Raw genomic sequence first — 22929 nt, forward strand, 5'->3', positions numbered from 1 at the left:
TGAGGTAAGATGAGTAATTGCAAGACTATTACAATAGTTCAGGGATAGATGCTAGTGGTTGGACTAGAGTGGTAGCAGTGGGGGTGGTGGGAAGGAGTCAGATTCTGAATATGTACTTAAGTAGAGCCTACAAGATTTACTGATGGACTGGATGTGAAGTGTGAGAGACAGAGAAGAATCAAAGATCACCCCAAGTTTTTGGCTTAGGCAGCTGGTAAAATGGAGATCCTGTTTACTTGAGATGGAATTAAAGGTAAGGACATTTTCGTGTTGGTGTTTGTAATCCATAGTCTTAGGACATACACTAGAATAAAATATTTACTTCCTACTCGTTTTTTTTTTAAACTAATATTTATTCTACTTTTTATGAATAATTTATATCCTTTCTGAAGAGCCAATGTGTTTGGGATTAATTTTGCTACATGGGGATGTGGTGCTTTAAGAAGTAAAACACAGGCCGGGCGCGGTGGCTCAAGCCTGTAATCCCAGCACTTTGGGAGGCCGAGACGGGCGGATCACGAGGTCAGGAGATCGAGACCATCCTGGCTAACACGGTGAAACCCCGTCTCTACTAAAGAATACAAAAAGCTAGCCGGGCACGGTGGCGGGCGCCTGTAGTCCCAGCTACTCGGGAGGCTGAGGCGGGAGAATGGCATAAACCCGGGAGGCGGAGCTTGCAGTGAGCTGAGATCCGGCCATTGCACTCCAGCCTGGGCGACAGAGCGAGACTCCGTCTTAAAAAAAAAAAAAAAAAAAAAAAAAAAAAAAAAAAAAAAAAAAAGTAAAACACACTAATAACTTTTGGCTGGGTGTGGTGGCTCACACCTGTAATCCCAGCACTTTGGGAGGCCGAGGTGGGTGGATCACCTGAGGTCAGGAGTTCGAGACCAGCCTGGCCAACATGGTGAAACCCTGTCTCTACTGAAAATACAAAAATTAGCTGGGTGTGGTGGTGCGCATCTGTAATCCCAGTTACTTAGGAGACTGAGGCAGGAGAATCACTTGAATCTGAAAGGTGGTGGTTGCAGTGAGCCAAGATCGCACCACAGCACTCTAGCCTGGGCAACAGTGAGACTCCATCCCCAGCCAAATAAATAAATAAACAAAATAGACAGTAATAACTTTTAACAAAATAAGATTGAAAATTAGCTTTAGAGGCTGGGCACGGTGGCTCACTCCTGTAATCCCAGCACTTTGGGAGGCTGAGGCAGGCGGATCACCTGAGGTTGGGAGTTCGAGACCAGCCTGACTAACATGGAGAAACCCTGTCTCTACTAAATATACAGAAATTAGCCGGGCGTGATGGCACATGCCTGTAATCCCAGCTACTCGGGATTAGCTGAGTAGCTGATCCAGCTGAGGCAGGAGAATTGCTTGAACCTGGGAAGTGGAGGTTGCCGTGAACCAAGATCATGCCATTGCACTCCAGCCCAGCATCTGAAAAAAAAAAAGCTTTAAGTATTTGAAGAAGTTTACATTTTGTTATTTTGCTTTATCTTGAAAAGCCTAGGGAAAGTTTAACACTCTACCTGAAGCTAGTGATCTCCATCCTTTTGTAGTTCATAAGTGTGATGGTTGAGTTTTCACATGCATGTGAGATGTGCCTCCCTCAAACCTTGTTATGTTGGCACATTACCTGTCTGACATGGGGAAAAAATACTAGCAGTCTATTTTAATAGGTTAAAATTGGGAATGCTGTGAGAAGACTGATACTTTTCAAGAATATAAGTGTAACTCTTATTTCCATCTTTCTTTTATCTTGTTTTTTGCTTTAGCTTTGTAAAATGTGTTAGAGAGCCATTAAAAATGCAGAATTTCAAAAATCAAGCTTTGGACAAATCAACAGTAATATTAGGCATGTACTTTGATTATTTATGCATTGCTCTTTTAAAAATAACTACTCTGTGCCTGAGGCTCTGCTTTTATACTTGACTCATGCTCAACTCTCACTTTACCTTCTTCGCATGTCAGATGCCTTCTGACATTTAATTATAGTTTCTCGTGACTTTGAGAGCTGAGAAAAAAAAAAATCATTTCCAAAATAGTGTATCAATGGAAAATTCTTTTGAATTACTGAAAGCTTCTGCCCAAACGATTAAAATTGTTGGCAGTTCACAATAATCAGCTTGCTTCAAACTTTGGAATTAGCCGAGTGTGGTGGTGCGCACCCGTAGTCCCAGCTACTCAGGAAACATGGGAAAATCTCTTGAGCCCGGGTGTTTGAGGCCAGCCTGGCAACATAGTGAGACTATCTCAAAACAAACCAACTTTGGAATTGTCTAAGTAGAGGGTCTTTTGGAGCTTAGGAGCAAAGAGGAAAAGGTAATTTCAGAGTTTAAGGAGCTTCCAAGATCTCCTTGGAGAGGAGTCCTTACAGAAAGCTGGAAGGCATTATGTTAACACTGGATGTCTGGGGAGAAAGGGGAAAAGTACCAGGTACTGTTTTCACATTTCCTTTCACTATTCTGTGAACCACCTTTGTGTTTATTTACACATAATTCTTTTCTCTCTCCCTCCTTTTTTTTTTTTTTTTTTTAAAACTTTTTAAAAAAACAGTGCATTTGCCCAGTATAACATGGATCAGTTCACGCCTGTGAAGATAGAAGGATATGAAGATCAGGTAATAATTGCCTTTTAGAAGGCTATGCCTGGGAGATAGTAGAAATCCTATTAATAGAAACCAAAGCAGATGTCTGAACCAGGTGCTGAATAAATTTGTCTTAGTTTTTTTAGTTTTTGTACGTACTCTACATGTTAGGATATTTTTCCTCTTTCTGATAACACTAGCAGTTTCTTTGACAAGAAAGGAGAGCAGCCTCTAACAAGAACAGTGAAAATGGAAGTATTTAAGTCGTACAGGTTTTCCAGCTGTCTTTAATTCTCATTGATAAGAGTAACAGCAGACATATTTAATGGAAAAACAGGCACTCCTGAAATTTAGACTACTTATTTATTACTTTAGGATTTTGGTGGTTGGGAAATGGGGTGAGAAAACAGTTTATGTATTTTTTCATTTTTGAACCATGTGAATGTATTACCTATTTTAAATGCTAAGTGTAATGGCCCTAAAGTTTCATAATGACTCTGGAAAAAATCTGTGAAAAAAATACAAAAGTGTACATAAAAGTTATCGCAGCTATGTATAAAGTACCTATATAGATAATATATTAGAAACCAAGAAATGAAGTATATTATTAGTATGGGGGATATTTTGTAGTTTAAAGTTGACTTATTCATAAATGTAATATTCTTAATAATATGAGGCTTGGTTGAAAATTAATATGAAAGAGAAATCTGACGAAATGAAAAGTTAACTGCCTCAGAATTTTTATTGATGTGTTTCACAAAAGGCAGTAAGAATTGTCTTTTTTACAAAGTTACTCATATGTTTAATGATTCTTTGGAAGGTCTTAATTACAGAGCACGGTGACCTGGGTAATAGCAGATTTTTAGATCCAAGAAACAAAATTTCCTTTAAATTTGATCACTTACGGAAAGAAGCAAGTGATCCCCAGCCAGAAGAAGTAGATGGAGGTCTGAAATCTTGGAGAGAATCCTGTGACAGTGCTTTAAGAGCTTATGTGAAAGACCATTATTCCAACGGCTTCTGTACTGTTAAGTATCTGCTTCATTATCAGAGAGTGTTTTCTTATATTTACCTTATCCTTTGGAGACTTTGGCCTACCAAACATCCCTTCTTTCTTTGTCATGCTCTCTTCTCCTCTGCATTTTATTCCCTAAATCATTTTGGAAAGGGGTATAAATAAATGGAAATTTTTATATGGAAAAATTCTTTTTAAAATCCCAGTTTTCACATTTGACTTATGAGAAATGCCTTACACCCATCAGGAAAAGGTCTTTGGTTTTTTTTTTTTTCCTTTCTTTTTTTAAATTAACCTTTTAAATTAATTTTTTTCTTGTTTGTATTTTTACCCAGATCTAAAAGGTCTTTGGTTTGGACACAGAGAAAAAATGGTATACTAAGATTGTTGAGAGAGCTGTTGCTCATATTTATGACTTTTTGATATAGGCATTTTTACACAAAGCTACTTCTACATAGTTTAGATATTTATATTAGGTAATCAAAACTATTAGAACTAAACAATTGGCTGGGTACGTTGGCTCATGCCTGTAATCCCAGCACTTTGGGAGGCCAAGGTGGGCAGATCACTTGAGGCCAAGAGTTCCAGACCAGCCTGGCCAACATGGTGAAACCTTGTCTCTACTTAAAACATACAAAAAGTAATTGGATGTGCTGGTGCACACCTGTAGTCTCAGCTACTCAGGATGCTGAGGCACAAGAATCACTTGAACAAGGGAGGTGGAGGTTGCAGTGAGCTGAGACCACCCCACTACACTCCAGCCTGGGCAGCAGAGTGAGACTGTCTCAAAAAAACAAAAAAACCAAACGATTTTTTAAAACTCAGGAGTGATTTTCTTTTTTTGTTGTTGTTTTGTTTTTTGAGACAAAGTCTCACTCTGTCGCCCAGGCTAGAATGCAGGGGCACCGTGTCGGCTCACTGTAACCTCCATCTCCTGGGTTCAAGCAATTCTTCTGCCTCAGCCTCCTGAGTAGCTGAGATCACAGTTGCCCACCAACACACCCGGCTAATTTTTATATTTTTAGTACAGACAGTAGAGACGGGGGCTTCACCGTGTTGGCCAGGCTGGTCTCGAACTTCTGACATCAGGTGATCTGGCTGCCTTGGCCTCCCAAAGTGCTGGGGTTACAGGTGTGAGCTGCTGCACCTGGCCTGATTTTCTTTTACTACCTCTTGACTGTAAAAATAGATAAATTTGACTTTATCATGATTTTTCCTTTATAAAATTATGGCATATTAAGAAAAATATTGATTAGAATATTTTTTATTTTTAAATTGACAAATAAAAGTATGGTATGTACAACATGATGTTTTTAATATGTATACATTGTGGAATGGCTGTATTGAGCTAATAACATGGATTAGTACACATATTTATCATTTTTTTGTTGTGGGAAACTCTCTCTTAGCAGTTTTCACTGGAATATTTTAAATATGCAATGATGAATTACATGGAAGTCTGGAATACAGTTAGGAGCACTTACTTTGAAGCCTGCCTAACTGGTTTGAATCCTGGCCCTGCCAATAAATTAGTTGTATGACCTTAGATAAATTACTTAACATCTCTGTGCTTCAATTCTTTGACTGTAAAATGGAAATAATTGTTTTTACCTCATAGAGTTGTTGTGAAGATTTAATGAATTAGTAATATATGTAATATGTGCCTGGAACAGTGCCTGGCACAAAGTAAGCTCTACATAAATGTTAGATAAATGTTAGGCTAGGTGTCATTATGTTTGATTTTTTTTTTTTTTTTTTTTATGAGAATACCCATTATGGTGGACTGAACAAGTAATAGAATTCCTGTTGGGAAGCCAGTATTGCAAAGGGGAGACATGATAGACTCCCATTTAGAAACTGACTGTTTAATCCTAAATATACTTTGAATTTATTGTCTGTTACCCATTCAAAGTTTGTCACTACCCATTCTTAATTTGGAGAACTCCAGCACCAAATAACCCTACTGTGTCCTTAGCTATCAAATGAGCTACAGAAAGTCATGGAATTGCTCTGATGGTGTCTGCTGTATATAAGTGTCCTATGACTATGTCTTCAGCTTACCTGCTTAGTAGTCCATAATTTCCTCTCATTATTCCCTATCACATTTTCTACATAGTGTGTTCCAAACGTTTTTCATTGTCCTCTGACAGGCATCTAATCCCCCATGTTTTGCAAGGATTGAAACTGACAGAAAATCTTTTTTTTTTTTTTTTTTTGGAGACAGTCTAACTCTGTCTCCCAAGCTGGAGTGCAATGGTGTGGTCTAGGCTTCCTGCAACCTCCCTCTCCTGGGCTCAAGCGATTCTCCTGCCTCAGCCTCCCGAGTAGCTGGAATTACAGATGACTGCCACCACACCTGGCTAATTTTTATATTTTTAGTAGAGACAGAGTTTCACTATATTGGCCAGACTGATCTTGAACTCCTGACCTCGTGATCCGTTCGCCTCAGCCTCCCAAGTAGCTAGGACCACAGGTGCACGCCACCATACCTAGCTTTTGTGTGTGTGTGTGTGTGTGTGTACTACAAGGCATGAGCCACCATGCCCGGCCTATTTCTCCTTTGTCTGCCCTTTTCACCTTGCCCTTTCTCCCTCTTCTCCACTTTTTCCCTTCTCTCATCTCTCTCTGCATCACCACCAAATCAGTACACATTTTTAGCTTCACCTGCTAATGCCATTTCCTCTCTCTACTTCTGAACCCTTTGATTTTTTACTTTAGTCCCCATTCTACAGAAGCTGCTCTAAGTTGACTAATGCTTCGTGAGTTACCTAGTCCAATGTCCTTTTCCTTGTCCATGACTTCCGAATGGCATTTCACACTGAAGCCAATCAACTACTAGAAATTATCTTTTACTTAGGCTGGAGTTTTGTTCTTTTTGCCCAGGCTGGAGTACAGTGGCATGATCTCAGCTCACTGCAACCTCCACCTCTCAGGTTCATGCAATTTTCCTGCCTCAGCCTCCCAAGTAGCTGGGATTACAGGCACCCACCACCACACCTGGCAAATTTTTGTATTTTTAGTAGAGATGGGGTTCCACCAAGTTGGCCAGGCTGGTCTTGAACTCCTGACCTCAGGTGATCCCCCTGCCACGGCCTCTCAAAGTACTGGGATTACAGGTGTGAGCCATTGCACCCAGTCCCCTAATTATTCTTACTCTGTTTGTACTAAGTTCTTTTTTTCCCTTACCTTTGTAAATGTAGGCATTCCCCAAAGTTCATAGTTCATTTAATGCAGGTAAAGTAACATAGAATTCGATGTCACAAAAACAGTGGGGATTCTACCTTTGGATTCTACCTTTACCACTTTCTGAGTCACCTTAGGCAAGAAGCTTTGTGAACTTCAACTTCTCATCTGTAGATGATAACAATATATTTCATTAGATTTATTGGAGGAAAAAGAAAATACATGTAAAAACATATTTTGTGGAGGCCGGGCGCGGTGGCTCAAGCCTGTAATCCCAGCACTTTGGGAGGCCGAGACGGGCGGATCACGAGGTCAGGAGATCGAGACCATCCTGGCTAACATGGTGAAACCCCGTCTCTACTAAAAAATACAAAAAACTAGCCGGGCGAGGTGGCGGGCGCCTGTAGTCCCAGCTACTCGGGAGGCTGAGGCAGGAGAATGGCGTAAACCCGAGAGGCGGAGCTTGCAGTGAGCTGAGATCCGGCCACTGCACTCCAGCCCCGGCGACAGAGTGAGACTCTGCCTCAAAAAAAAAAAAAAAAAAAAAAACATATTTTGTGGACTATAAAGCACTACTTTTTTTTGTTACTTTCCCTTGGTGATTGCATTTCCATTCACCTCTCCCACACTAAGGAAGAGTTAGTGTTTCTAACTACTAACTAGATATCTCCATCTGTAGTTCCCAGTTTGTTAATGACACCACCATATTTTTAGTCATCCTTTAGTTCCTTCTTTCCTTTGCCTGTCATTTGCAATATTCTGCTAGACTTTGATTGTTCTTTTGCATTCTGTATGCAGCTCTTCCTTTCCATTCCCTTTAATACAACCCTGGCTTGTTGCCTAGATTAATCCTGTGGCCTCCTAACCAAGCTTCAACTTTTCTTCGTTTTATCTTGAATACCAGTATTGATTATTCTCTGACAATATTAGTTCTAGTCATGTTTTGCTGTCTCTCCATTGCCTATAGAATAAAGTCTTAAACTTCTTTTTTTTTTTTTTTTTTTAAGACGGAGTCTCGCTCTGTCGCCCAGGCTGGAGTGCAGTGGCCGGATCTCAGCTCACTGCAAGCTCCGCCTCCCGGGTTTATGCCATTCTCCTGCCTCAGCCTCCCGAGTAGCTGGGACTACAGGCGCCCGCCACCTCGCCCGGCTAGTTTTTTGTATTTTTAGTAGAGACGGGGTTTCACTGTGTTCGCCAGGATGGTCTCAATCTCCTGACCTCGTGATCCGCCCTTCTCGGCCTCCCAAAGTGCTGGGATTACAGGCTTGAGCCACCGCGCCCGGCCAGTCTTAAACTTCTTACATCTACTATTACATGACCTAAATCCACCATCCTGTTTTGTCTGTCATTAGTCCACACACACCCTCCAAACATGACAGAACTATCAGCCTTTCACTGAACAAGTCCTTAGTTTCCTGTCTCGCCTTTATTTTCAGTCTCCGCTTATCAGAATCTCATCTGTCTTGTATGACCCAGCCTAAATGGCACCCGCCTTGTACCCCAAACCAAGAGCAGTATTTCCCTCTGTTTTTGTTATATCACTGTCTCTGGTAGAACCTAACATGTTCTGCTTTGTTTTCGTATCCCATGTACACTATTGTGTTGTAAGCTCATTTTATCTGATTTTTGTCTCCCCCAAGGATTTAACACGCTGCTTTTGTACAATGCGTGTTGTTTAAATTAAATGTGTTTGGAGTCTATTTAACTATTTTTGTTTTCCCAACAATAGGTTTATGCTAAAACTATCGATGGGCAACAGACTATTATTGCATGTATTGAAAGCCACCAGTTTCAGCCTAAAAACTTCTGGTAAGAAATAGATATTCTCTTCTATTTGTATCTAATTTATATCCGAAAGAAACCAGCAGTTGAGACTTGGTTTTTAATCCAGCTAGCTTGGAATAATTATTTAACTTACAGACTTCAGTTTTCCATCTGTAAATGAGAGATTTAGATTCCTTACAGTTCTGGGTTTTATAATTATATTTTCCTTTAAAAGTTACTCTTTGAGTGAGAACAAGTGATTAGTAAAGTGCCCTGTTGAAAATCTGAGTTTTACTTGGCTTAGGGTTAATGCTACTTGAGTTAATTGTATAACTCAGCAGCCTGTTCATCTGATTTTGGAAGAGCCTCCCATGAGCAGAATAGGCATGGTTTTCCATTTCGAGGGAAAAAAGGAAAAATGAAAGTCAAAATAACTTAGAAAAGGCTTATGGTCAGGCCATTTAGATCCAGACTTTTATTTGAGTAGACAGAGCTTTGGGTTTGCCAAACTGGAAATGACAGTTTCTCTCTTTTTTTTTTTTTCGTTTTTTGCACCCCTCTTTCCCAACTTCTGTACCTCAGTGACAAATCACTTCTTTCTTGTGCTTATTGCTAATTCTGCAATGTTGTGTCTGTGTTTTAATAGGAATGGTCGTTGGAGATCAGAGTGGAAGTTCACCATCACACCACCTACAGCCCAGGTGGTTGGAGTGCTTAAGATTCAGGTGAGATTCCAACATGTTTATAGACTTAAAACTTCACATCTTTAAAACATGTGCAAGTTGCTCTGGTATTAAATAAGGACCAAGTATATGTAGATGCAAAGGGAGACTGATGGCAGTGAATAGAAATAGAAGCCTCCTTCTTGGGGTAGTAAACAGAGAGAGCTATTCTGAGTTGATAAAGGATAGTATGTAGAGTAAATGGCAACATGGTTATTGTTATTTTTCATTTAAAGGTAACATAAGATATATCTAGGAATTATCAAATAGCAGTTTTAGGAAAGAATTAAAATTAATAATAATAATAATCATTATTTTTTGGGACAGTCTCACTCCATCACCCAGACTGGAGTGCAGTGACATGATCTCAGCTAACTGCAACCTCCACCTCTCAGCCCAGGCTGGGTTAATTTCTAAAAATTATAACTAGAGAGAATGGCAGGTGTTTTGGAATATAAATAGCCAAGCAGAAGTAGATTGATTGATTGATTGATTGATTGACTTTTGAGATGGAGTTTTGCTCTTATTGCCCAGGCTAGAGGTGCAATGGCATGATCTCGGCTCTTTGCAACCTCTGGCTCCTGGGTTCAAGTGATTCTCCTGCCTCGGCCTCCCGAGTAGCTGGGATTACAGCCATGTGCCACCACGCCCGGCTAATTTTCTATTTTTAGTGCAGGCGGGGTTTCTTCATGTTGGTCAGGCTGGTCTCAATCTCCTGACCTCAGATGATCCACCCGCCTCGGCCTCCCAAAGTTCTGGGATTACAGGCGTGAGCCACTGCACCTTGCCCAGAAGTAGATTTCTAATGCTGATGTCAGGGTAGACAGGCAGCTGAATAAGATAGCTGTTAACTCATTTGATGCCTATCTGGATTGAAGTTTAATATCCTAGCAGAGGTTTGACTTTCTAAATTTAGGGTGATTTAATGTTTAAGCTTCACTAACTCTAAGGTCAGAATAGGTACAGGTGACTGAGAAGATCAGTACCTAATTGTACCTGTATTATATTGTGTTAAGCTGTGCTTCAACAACAATTACCAAGAGTTGTCTTTTTTTTTTTTTTTTTTGAGGAGGAGGAGGAGTCTCACTCTGTCACCCAGCCTAGAGTGCAGTGGTACGATCTTGGCTCACTGCAATCTCTACCTCCTGGGTTCAAGCAATTCTCCTGCCTCAGCCTCCCAAGTAGCTGGGATTACAGGCATGCACCACCATGCCCAGCTAATTTTTGTATTTTTAGTAGAGGTGGGATTTCACTGTGTTGGCCAGGCTGGTCTTGAACCCCTGACCTCAGGTGAGCCACTGCGCCCAGCCAAGGGTTGTCTTTTTTAATGCTCTAATTTAATCAAGTGCATAGGTAATAAATTCTGTAAAAGTAAATCTCCTCTTTTTATATATACCTGTAGCTTCCTGCAACAAGTAGCTCCTGGCCATAGGAGCTTGCCCAACTCAGGTGAGACAGGCTGGTGTTGAGTTCACAGCTCTGGGAGCAGCCCTCAGTGATATGTAAGAGTTGGTAGATAAATATGACAGCTTCCTCAAGTAGGACAACTCTGAAGCATGTTCTATTTAGTCTTCCAGAGCCCAGTACCCACAGCTGTAACCTCATAAATGTACCTGTAAGGCTTCCTTCCCTTCTATGTCTCACTACTTCTGTCCCCTACTATGACTTTTGTGAGATTTGCTCCCAAATAAACTACTTTTCCTCCAATCTTTGTCTTGGGGTCTGCTTCTGGGAAGGTGCAGCCTAAGGCAGCATACTGTTCTGTTTCTGTTAACCAAATATCTTAGTAGCCTGATGCTCTAGACCTCTTGTAACTGTGGCATCAGCATTAACTTCCTGGAACCATGATATCAGCATTGTAGAAGCTTACTGTAAATTTTGTGTAAATAAATTTTACTTTGTTTCTAGATGGAAACAGCCATTTGTATTTTAACTTTGCCAGTGCAAACCTATAAAATAAGAGCACACATCACAAAGGGTGATAATTTATGGTAAGATTCAAAATACAGCCCAGTGTACAGACACACATTTAAACCTTTTTAAGCACAAATTGATCACACTTTTGGGGAAGGCTTATTTCATTTACATATCTTTTAAATTTTGGAGTGAGAATTACTTGGAAAAGTCATTAAGAGATTTAGCCTTTCAGGCTAGTCTATAGGCAAAAGCATCGTTCTGAGAAGGCAACAATTTCTGAGGATTTATGTTGATGACAGTCATGTTGAAATACGTATTAGTTAATTGAACCATTTTCATGTTAGCAGATGAGACCTAGAAAAAGTCTGAGAACACGTAAGTTTTGAGCTTAATTTCTTTCTTGAAACGGTGTGTCTCGCTGTATCACCTAGGCTGGAGTGCAGTGGTGCTTTCCTAGCTCACTGCAACCTCGAATTCCTCAACTGAATGATCCTCCCACCTCATCCTCCCAAGTACCTGGTGCTACAAGCACACACCACTACACCTGGCCAACTGTTTTTATTTTTTGTAGAGTCGGGGTCTCACTATATTGCCCAGGCTGAGTTAATTTCTAAAAATTAAAATATCATTACTGTATTAGGTAATGAAATTAATATTTTTTAGAATTTTTCTTTTTTCTTTTTCTTTTTTCTTTCTTTCTTTTTTTTTTTTTTTTTAAGATGGAGTCTCGCTCTGTCGCCCAAGCAGGAGTGCAGTGGCAGGATCTTGGCTCACTGCAAGCTTCACCTCCCGAGTTCACACCATTCTCCTGCCTCAGCCTCCTGAGTAGCTGGTACCACAGGTGCCCGCCACCACGCCTGGCTAATTTTTTGTATTTTCAGTAGAGACGGGGTTTCACTGTGTTAGCCAGGCTGGTCTTGAACTCCTTACCTCGTGATCCACCTGTCTTGGCTTCCCAAAGTGCTGGGATTACAGGTGTGAGCCACCACGCCCATCCCTAGAATTTTTCATTGAGATCATAGCAGTGAGGCTTATTGACCTTACCCTATATTCCTTTCCATGTCCTAATTAAGAAATATAACAGAAGTTCAGACTAATTGTATAGTCTTTATTCTTGAACAAAAAGAATGTGCTCTGTATACCTCCTCTCTTTAGACAAGTTCTGAGAAATAGAAGTTCTTGTTTCTTCTATGGGCAGATCTCTGGTTTTTTTTTTTTTTTAATATCTCCCATCCTGTTTGTATTCATCCCCCACCCTGCCCCCTTTTTGTTTTTGTTTTGTTTTGTTTGAGATGGAGTCTTGCTCTGTCGCCAGGCTGGAGTGCAGTGGCGCGATCTTGGCTCATTGCAACCTCCACCCCCTGGGTTCAAGCGATTCTCCTGCCTCAGTCACCCAAGTAGTGGGGAGTACAGGCGCATGCCACCATGCCGGGCTAATTTTTTATATTTTTAGTAGAGACCATGTTTCACTGTGTTAGCCAGGATGATCTTGATCTCCTGACCTCGTGATCTGCCCACCTTGGCCTCCCAAAGTGCTGGAATTACATGTGTGAGCCACTGCACCCGGCTCATTCCCCTTCTGAATGTTCTTTTCAGTCCCTGAACCACTAGTTTTTTAATGAAAAAAAAAAAACTGATATTTGATTGTGACCTACTTGTATTTTAAATATTCTTATCTATTGGGATTTTAACCTTTATATGTCATCATCATTGAGCCCAGTCTTTTTGCCCACATCTTTGCTATTCTGATTTTACATGTAAGTATTAGTGGTTCTTATTATCACCCTTCTTTTCCAGTGGATTTTCATCTTGTCTCCAGTGGATTCCAGTCTTGCTCTGTTGCCCAGGCTGGAGTGCAGTGGCGCAATCTCACCTCACTGCAGCCTCTGCCTCCTGGGTTCAAGTGATTCTCCTGCCTCAGCCTCCCAAGTAGCTGGGATTACAGGCACCCGCCACCATGCCTGCCAATTTTTTTTTTGTATTTTTAGTAGACAAGGGGTTTCACCATGTTGGTCAGGCTGGTCTCGAACTCCTGACCTCAAGTGATCTGCCCTCCTCGACCTCCCAAAGTGCTGGGATTAAATATGTGAGCCACCATGCCTGTTCTCAGTGGATTCTTATATTCTCTTCTTCTTTAACCTCTTAGAAAGCCAAAAGGTAAAATTTCAGGGTTTAGAGAGGGTATGGAAAGTCTAGCTTATCTTGCCCATCTGGATAGAGCCAGCTGTTTCTCCTATTAAAGAAGATACTTGCCAGGCACGGTGGCTCAGGCCTGTAATCCCAGCACTTTGGGAAGCCAAGGCACAAGGATCATGAGGTCAAGAGATCGAGACCAGCCTGGCCAACACGGTGAAACCCCATCTCTATTAAAACTATAAAAATTAGCTGGCCGTGGTGGCATGCGCCTGTAGACCCAGCTATGCAGGAGGCTGAGGCAGGAGAATTGCTTTAACCCAGGAGGTGGAGGTTGCAGTGAGCCGAGATCGGCCACTGTGCTCCAGCCTGGGTGACAGAGCACGATGCTGTCTCAAAAAAAAAAGAAGATACTTGTTTTTGTCCTGTAAACAAGGATATGTAGGGGGTTTATGTTGTCCAGGGAGGTCTTTTTGTTGCAAATAGGTTTCTGCCTAAATGAAGCTTGGCTGTTAGTTATGCCCTTCTAATGATATCCACAAAGAGTAAGCCCCTGCTGAGACACTATTTCTCTCCAGATCAAAGAATTTCTAACTTTTTGACAAAACATAGCATTGGGAGGTACTACATATGTTGTATAGCTCTGGAATTTGACCTAATTCAAGTCCTAGCTTCTCCTCTTATTAGGTGTGTGAACATGAATAAGTTATTGTTTAATAACTGCTTCAAGGCAAGTTTCAGTTTCCTCAGCTATAAAATAGGGTTAGTTGTAGTCCTCATCTCATAAGAGTTTCTGTAAAGATTAAATGAGGTGGCCTAGCGCAGTGGCTCATGACTGTAATCCCAGCACTTTTGGGAGGCCAAGGTGGGCGGATCACGAGGTCAGGAGTTCAAGACCAGCCTGGCCAACATGGTGAAACCCAGTCTCTACTAAAATTACAGAAGTTAGCCAGGCTTGGTTGCGGGTGCCTGTAATCCCAGCTACTCGGGAGTCTCAGGCAGGAGAATCACTTAAACCTGGGAGACGGAGGTTGCAGTGAGCCGAGATCGTGCCATTACACTCCAGCCTGGGTGACAAGAACAAGACTCTCAAAAAGAAAAAAAAGATTGAATGAGGGAATATAAGTAATAGTGAAGTCTTTTTTTTTTTTTTTTTTTTTTTTGAGACGGAGTCTCGCTGTGTCGCCCAGGCTGGAGTGCAGTGGCGCGATCTCGGCTCACTGCAAGCTCCGCCTCCCGGGTTCCCGCCATTCTCCTGCCTCAGCCTCCGAGTAGCTAGGACTACAGGCGCCCGGCTAGTTTTTTGTATTTTTAGTAGAGACGGGGTTTCACCGTATTAGCCAGGAGGGTCTCGATCTCCTGACCTCGTGATCCACCCGCCTCGGCCTCCCAAAGTGCTGGGATTACAGGCTTGAGCCACCGCGCCCGGCCAGTAGTGAAGTCTTTATGCAGCTGAAGTCTTTATGCAGCTGAAATACTACTTTTCTAACTCACATTTCTTATTCATGATAGCCATTTCAGTATGGTTAGTGCACTCCAGCCTGGCACTTCACTTTACCTTACATATTCAGAACTACTTTTATCTTTTTAAAAATATCTGATTTACCAATAAAATATTTGTTTTTCTGTCCTGTCTTTAACCCTCAATGAGACTTTTCCTGTACCTGATCAGTTCTGCTTACCAATATTGATGATAATGTATATGAGAAATGTGCCAAATATTAGGTATTAGGATCCATTTAAACTCCTTAGTTTTCACAGAGAAAAACTAATGTTTAATGACTTTAATTATTTTAATATTGTTAAGAGTGGGATCTTATTTACCTTTGTATTCACAATGCCTAGCACAGTGCTTAGAATGTGAAAAGCATGTAATAAATGTTTGTTGAACTTAATAATCAGTTTTCCCTGCTAAGGAAAAAGCATTCTTAAACTTAAGTGTTCTGTGAATTAATTAACCACCATTGTGAATTACCATTGCTTATATTAATTATTTGTTCAGAGTTGGTAAAAAGGCTGATCAACTTAAAGATAGCTTAAAGCATGGATTTGTGTCCTAAGTAGCACATTTCTCTATGAACTTCCCCTTAAAAAGATTCATACATTGTCTCACACAGGTTCACTATTATGAAGATGGCAATGTTCAGTTGGTTAGTCATAAAGATGTACAGGATTCACTAACTGTTTCAGTGAGTATGGAATATTCAGTGTCTGTCTTACTCATGTCTCATCTTTCTTTAAAAAATTAGTTTTGATCCTGAGTGCTGATTCTGCCAGTAGAAATTCAGTTTGCTTTTAATGTTTTGATTTTGGCCACTTCTGTTAGTTCCTCTTACCACCAACCAGCATATATTAGTTCACAGTTTTTGACTCAAAATATTGATTATGGCTTTAGACAAATGTCCTTAGTCGCTGTCTCTCAATTATAATAGTCACTCAAGGACAGCAATACCTTCAATCAATAATACCAAGAGCAAGGAAAGTTTACCAAACTGCATCCTATAGGGCTGCATTTATATCATTAGAGAAACAACATTTTTAGGAGTATTCAATTAGAATGTTTTGTGGTTTGGTGTTGTTGTTTTACTTGAGATGGGAACTCACTCTGTTGCCCAGGCTGGAGTGCAAGGAAGGACATGATCACAGCTCACTGCAGCCTCAAGCTCCCAGGCTCAAGCGATCCTCCCACCTCAGCCTCCCAAGTAGCTGGGACCACAGGTCCATGCCACCATGCCCAGCTAATTTCTTTATTTTTGGTAGAGATGAGGTCTCTATGTTGCCCAGGCTGGTCTCAAACTCCTAGACTGAAGTGATCCTCCTGCCTCAGCCTCCCAAAGTACTGGGATTACAGGTGTGAGCCACCATGCCTGGCCACTATTGTGTTCTATACCTTGAAAGAAGAGACATGATTTGTTCTTGTATTTCTTTGATAGTCTCGTTACTTCTTTAAGTTCTTAGAAGTTATTGAGTACCCCCAAAGAGTTTTTGTTTATGTGTTATATCTATCAATGTTTACCTCACTAAAAATTAAAGCTGAGAAGTGTTGGCCGGGAGTGGTGGCTCACACCTGTAATCCCAGCCCTTCGGGAGGCCGAGGCAGATGAAAGCTTGAGCCCAGGAGTTCAAGACTAGCCTGAGCAACACGGTGAAACCCTGTCTCTACAAAAAAATATAAAAATCAGCTGAGTCCCTGTAATCCCAGCTACTTGGGAGGCTATGGTGGGAGGATCACCTGAGCCCAGGAAAGTTGAGGCTGCAGTGAGCCAAGATCGTGCCACTGCACTCCAGGCTGGGTGACAGAGTGAAACCCTGTCTCAAAAAGAAAGAAAGAAAACTAAGAAGTGTTAAAAATATTACTTAATTAAAACTAATGATAACAAACCCATTATTTGTTAATAAGTAACATCTTTGTGAATATATTTTCCAAATCAAAAGAAAAAAATAATGGGAAGAATGGCATTAGTCTTTGTCTTCACAAATTGTGTAATGTCTGGTTTATTAAAAGATGGCTGATTTTATTGTGATATTAGTTGTTTTTTGTTTGTTTGTTTTTTGAGATGAACTTTCACTCTTGTTGCCCAAGCTGAAGCGCTATCTTGGCTCACTGCAGCCACCACCTTCCAGGTTCAAGTGATTCTCCTGCCTCAGGCTCCTGAGTAGCTGGGATTACAGGCATCCGCCACCACGCCCAGCTAATTTTTGTGTTTTTAGTAGAGAGAGGGTTTCACCATGTTGACCAGGCTTGTCTTGAACTACTGACCTCACCTGCCTCGGCCTCATAAAGTGCTGGGATTACAGACATGAGCCACTGCACCCGGCCTCTGCTTCATACCTTTCATTATGCCTCAAAGTGATAAAGTCATCACACATCATGTAGTTTCTAGGAAATTACATCATACACACATTACAGAGTGAAAGTGAAACAGGCAAATAACTTTGTGTTAGTATTATTATGAAAGTAGAAAATAGGCCGGGCGCGGTGGCTCAAGCCTGTAATCCCAGCACTTTGGGAGGCCAAGATGGGCGGATCACGAGGTCAGGAGATCGAGACCATCCTGGCTAATACTGGTGAAACCCTGTCTCTACTAAAAATTACAAAAAACTAGCCGGGCGAGGTGGCGGGCGCCTGTAGTCCCAGCTACTCCGGAGGCTGAGGCAGGAGAATGGCGTAAACACGGGGGGCGGAGCTTGCAGTGAGCTGAGATCCGGCCACTGCACTCCAGCCTGGGCGACAGAGCGAGACTCCGTCTCAAAAAAAAAAAAAAAAAAAAAAAAAAGAAAGTAGAAAATAGTTTTGACCTCATAGTCTGTCTCAGTGCTGCTGCTCTAGACATTAAATCCTACCCTCTTCCCTTTAATTCTGTTGTACTTAATGGTAACAGGAAGAGGGAGATTCATTTCATTTTATACTTGAACCATGTAGTACAAAATGTGATTGGCTAGTTTAACATCATAATTGGCAAATAAAGGCATATGTGAGCTTATGTATATGACTGATGTGTCCAAGGGCATCGTTCATACCATTTTAAACCAGAAATATTTTCAGGGCGTCAAGGTTTCAAGACTTGATGATGTCTTTTGGGCATACTGTGGTAGAGTGGAAAGAGCATGGGTTTTTTTGGTGAAGACCTAATTTCAGATCCCATCTTTATCATTCAAAAGCTGTATAATTCTGGTCAAGTTGCTTAAGAGGATTCTGTTTTCTTATCTGCAAAATGGGGGTTATGATTTTAACATAGTCTCTTCCGTAGAGTTGTGAGAATCAAAGGAGGGTAGTGGGCATGGGAACGCTTGGTAAACTAGAAATTGTTATACAGATGTTAAGATGGACTTACTTTTCAGGATCTTACTGCTTACACATTAAAAAAAAATCTGATTTTCCCCCTCTTCCTTCCTCCATTAGAATGAAGCCCAAACTGCCAAGGAGTTTATTAAAATCATAGAGAATGCAGAAAATGAGTATCAGGTAAGAAGACTTGGAGCTAATTTTCCTAGTTCTACTATCTTATTATTTTGCTGTTGACATATTTTGTTTGGCCTGTGTCCTTTAATATAAATATATATGCTCTTCAGTTTTACTAAATGTGGAGACTTTGCAAACCTTCCAAGTTGGCATTCTGCTTACCATCAGAGTTTGAGGATTGCTTGGGACTGTAGCTCTCACTTTAGAAATAATATAGGTGAACTTGACCAAATTCAGAGATTGGAGAGGAGCTCACTGAAAATAATACATCCTGTCTGTCCTTCATAGGAGACTCAAGCATATCCTTTGACTATAGCATTACTTTTCTGTTCACAACCAGCTCCATTTCTGTTCAAGCAACTCATCTTCAATTATCTATTGCAGACAGCAATTAGTGAAAACTATCAAACAATGTCAGATACCACATTCAAGGCCTTGCGCCGGCAGCTTCCAGTTACCCGCACCAAAATCGACTGGAACAAGATACTCAGCTACAAGATTGGCAAAGAAATGCAGAATGCTTAAAGGCTGAATGTAGGATTCTTCAGTATGTGGAAAGACAAGGATTCAACGTGTGGTCATATGATAAATAAGTGATTTATAAACAAGAGTGATATTTTGCTAGGGCTTTCAAAGTTAACCGGTTTTCTAGCCTCATGAAATACTGTTGAACCTGTAGCGTTATCTTGATTCTTTTGTGTTTTCTGCCTTGTAATTTTCTGTTATTGCTATATCTACGTGTAAATCTTTTTTTTTCTCTTTTTTTTTTTTTTTTTGGTTAATTCTGCCACATTTAATGTTGGTGAGAGAGCAATCTATCCTAATAACATTTTACTAAAGTTTCCTAGCCATGAAGCCTGCTACTGATTTAGACAAGGTATTATGGTCATTACTTTCTACCCCTATCCTTCCAAGCACTTCTGGTACTTCAGTGGTTTTTACTGATCCACCAACACCTAAAGAGGCTATGCTACAATCTCTAGCTAAATGGAAGACACATTCATCCTTCTCCCTCTGACTGCTTTGATCATCATTTACTGCATCTCATAACTGTAATTTTCCAAAGTTTGGATTGGGACTTTTCAGGTCCTTTTTGGAGGGCAAAGGAAGTGCCAGCTTCTCTGGGGAACTTGTTTTTAAATCCAAAGACTTGAACCACATTCCCTGCACATGAACATGTTGCTTTTATCCCTTCTCTCATTGTCTCCCTCCCATCTTAGTACCATTGTAGTTATAGACATCTGCATTTTTAGAAGCATTTTACCCATTTATTTTTTTAAACATTCAAGAACTGCTGACGTACTGTGGATGTAGAGTATAAAACTTGAAAAATGCAGATGTTGAAGGAATAATAGGTATCTTGTGCTTTAATAGTTTATGGCAGGATTGTACTATAAGCAAATGAATTAAACAGCTATGTAAATCATAAACAAAAACTAAAAATGAACCAAAGTGAAAAGGATAACTTCCAGGCAGTATCTTTCTATTGTAACCTGTTATTTAAGGAAATACTAGTGATTTCTTCTAAATAGGATGTAAAACTTATTTCAAATTACTCTTCCTCAGTCCTGCCTGCCAAGAACTCAAGTGTAACTGTGATAAAATAACCTTTCCCAGGTATATTGGCAGGTATGTGTGTAATCTCAGAATACACAGGTGACATAGATATGATATGACAACTGGTAATGGTGGATTCATTTACATTGTTTACACTTCTATGACCAGGCCTTAAGGGAAGGTCAGTTTTTTAAAAAACCAAGTAGTGTCTTCCTACCTATCTCCAGATACATGTCAAAAAAGAAAGGTGTTTGTGCTTCCGTTTTGTTTCTGCTCAGTAATACAGTCAAGCAACAGTTTGTTTCCAGGTGACCCATTGAGCTGTGTATGCATTTTTGTTTATTTCAAATAAAATATATTTGTATTATTTGTCATTCATACTATCCATCCATACCACACTATCTTCTGTATCAGGTAGTCTAATAGAAATATACCTGTTTTGTTCTAAAATTGTCTGAGTCTCTCCTTTTTGATTCATCGCTTCAGCCTTGGTTCTCAAGGTAAGATATTCAGCTGTATTTGATCTTATGTTGAGAATGTTTAGGGTTTCTGAAATTGGTTTCTACCTTCAACTATTATAGACTTAGTGAATATCCACAGATTTGCAAAGAACAGGTTTTTAAAGCATAAGCAATGTGTATGGATCATACTGCTCTTCACTCAAAGACTACCCATGTTTCAAAGGGAAAAATGTAGTTGTCTTCTGTACCTGTTATTCAGAAAGCAAGGCCCCAAGTATGGTTGTAGTCACTAGGCAGAAGGAGAAATGAAAGAATCCCTGCCTTAAACTTGGTAATATTTCACATTGCGTTATCTTGAAATGCTGCTTTCCCCTCCTTAGTTGGCCTAACTACAGACTTGTGGGAGAGGCTTTTATCCTGATTCCCAAAAGAGAGCCAGAGGGAGTTTTTGTGCTTCAAGTACTCCATCCAAGGCCAGGTCAAATTCCCACCTTTTTGAGGAATATTTAGCTGCATTCCGTTCTATTTGTAATGCAAATAGATTGAAACATTCTTGCTTTAATTTATTAACTCTCTCATCCTGCCCCTGCTATCCCATTGATTCTTTAGCTTAGACTTTTTAAAAAAATTCTTAACCCCTTAACTATCTAAAGGCCTTGGTTGGGAGGAAGTCAACCCTCCTTACCAAGTCTGGCAGACACTCCCTCTCCTCCTCCCGCCCCCTTCTCAACCTCCCTTAGTAGAATATTTGCTTGAATTGTATCTATTTTATCACCACAAGCTGCTGAAATCAGCCTGTTGTACCCCAGGGCAAAGATTTCCCAGCCATCTGGAAAAGAGTTTTTTGTGAGGCCTCCCTCCTATATTTGGGTTTGAAATGACACTGCTGAAGACTGTTTCATCTGAGTCTCAGTGGTTATTCCTCTATTGCTTGCCTAGTTCCAATGCCTGTTGTCTTTTTATAATCTAAGACTTTGGCGCTGGACCTATCTAGGTTCATAAGATATTTGGCAAACTTGGCATATTCTTTTCAAACTCAAAGAATGATAAATATTTGAATGCCAACTTGTGAATTTACAAGTTTCTATAAAACTACCAAGTAAACCAAATGCTTGTGACCATTGTCTCGTTTTTCAGCTACCTACTATGTGAAAAATCAAAGGAAGATTGGTAAATACAGAACAAAGCTGGATTGTCCTGTAGTTTAAGTTGAGCTAACTTAAATTTCTGCTTTGAACAGATAGGGTATGTATAAATACACGGAGTATATACAAGCTCTGAGCACAGAAACAAATCTCACATCTGACGACCAGAGGTCAGTCTCCTCACCATCTTGGTTTTGGTGGGTTTTAGCTTCTTTACTGCAACCTGTTTTATCAGCAAGGTCTTTATGGCATGTATCTTGTGCTGACCTCCTGTCTTATCCTGTGACTTAGAATGCCTAACCTCCTGGGAATGCAGTCCAGTAGGTCTCAGTCTCATTTTACCCAGCCCCTGTTCAAGATGGAGTTGCTCTGGTTCAAACAGCTCTGACAAGAACAATTAGAACCCTATGTGAAGTAGATTTTTCCTGATTAAACTTGTTTAGAGAAGTTCCATTGTAAACAAAGCCACATAGCGTCACACTTTTACCCAAGTTTTTACTATACTGTAGCCTTTTGTGTACGTTTTGAGAACATCCAAGAGATAAACCTGACCAGAGAAGAGGGGAGATTGTATCCAAGAATAATATGGATTTAGATTTGCTGGTCAGAATGGAACCAGGCATTCAGTTTGAGTATGGTTGATGGTAGGTTTTTGAGATGGTAAGTAACAAGGCAGTTTTGAGGAGTTCACCCTCTCTACTCTTCTGGAACCTCATCAGGACATTGAGGGAGAAAAAAAGGTAAAATCTTTAGCTGCTTTTCTAGTTTTTTCCTCTACTTTGCATGATAAGTTTCTAAGATGTTTTCCTCTGCTCTATTTTCCCTATCCCCGTAGCTTTGGTTCCCACTGACATTGCGTTTCCTGTTGCTAAAGCCTGTTATTCCTGGCTTCATTTGGTTGTTGGCCTGAGAGAAGGTACAAGGGTAGCCCAGCTGGAGTATGACCTGGGTTCTGGACTTTCTTCAATTCCTTAGATGGAGTGTGTGGCTTCCTGCTGGTAACTACTATGGAGAACAACACTAGCTTTGATTTATTTGAAAGTGATGTATTTGATTTAAAACTTTGTAGTATAACTTAAGCTTGTCCCATTCTAGTGTGTGTGTTATTTCATTCTGCAGGAAAAAATAGATGCAAAGGTTTGTTATTGTAGCCCCACCTCCTTAAATTTGTTTATACAGTCTTCTGAAGCACACTGCCCTTTTAGTTCTCTTCTTGGTGCTGATGCTGTCACTATTAACCACTTATTATTGCCTAACAGTCCCTTATGCCCAAGATGCTAGTATTTTGATAAATATAAGAGGCTACCTTATATACTAGTAAAAATTGAAGAACAATACAGACTGGAATGCAATGAAGCGCCCAAATTGATGTGGCTCAGGGCTAAGGGTCACCAGCCTATCCACGTAATGAAGCCGGTGTGGCAGAGAAAAGCAATGACTGTTTATCCTGGCAGAGCCCCTTGTCCCTCCCTCCCACACGTA

At 40.5% G+C, this 22929-nt stretch overlaps 1 protein-coding gene and 1 non-coding gene across 2 annotated transcripts in view; both read left to right on the plus strand.

Annotated features, from left to right (window-relative positions):
- Nucleotides 1-20291, plus strand: part of CAPZA1 (capping actin protein of muscle Z-line subunit alpha 1) — a 50250-nt gene extending 29959 nt beyond the window's left edge. Inside the window, exons 4-10 of the mRNA XM_030935378.1 lie at nt 2557-2620; nt 3408-3614; nt 8515-8594; nt 9196-9274; nt 15439-15510; nt 18225-18287; nt 18669-20291. Of these exons, the coding sequence (XP_030791238.1) occupies nt 2557-2620; nt 3408-3614; nt 8515-8594; nt 9196-9274; nt 15439-15510; nt 18225-18287; nt 18669-18809 (706 nt within the window). The 3' untranslated portion in view covers nt 18810-20291. The remainder of the gene's footprint in view (nt 1-2556; nt 2621-3407; nt 3615-8514; nt 8595-9195; nt 9275-15438; nt 15511-18224; nt 18288-18668) is intronic.
- Nucleotides 1548-1646, plus strand: LOC115899475. The gene has a single exon (XR_004059174.1). It is a non-coding gene; the product is annotated as a small nucleolar RNA U13 (small nucleolar RNA).
- Nucleotides 20292-22929: the final 2638 nt, after the last annotated feature.

The sequence above is a fragment of the Rhinopithecus roxellana genome, chromosome 8 (genome assembly GCF_007565055.1).
Source record: "Rhinopithecus roxellana isolate Shanxi Qingling chromosome 8, ASM756505v1, whole genome shotgun sequence".
Taxonomy (NCBI): Eukaryota; Metazoa; Chordata; class Mammalia; order Primates; family Cercopithecidae; genus Rhinopithecus; species Rhinopithecus roxellana.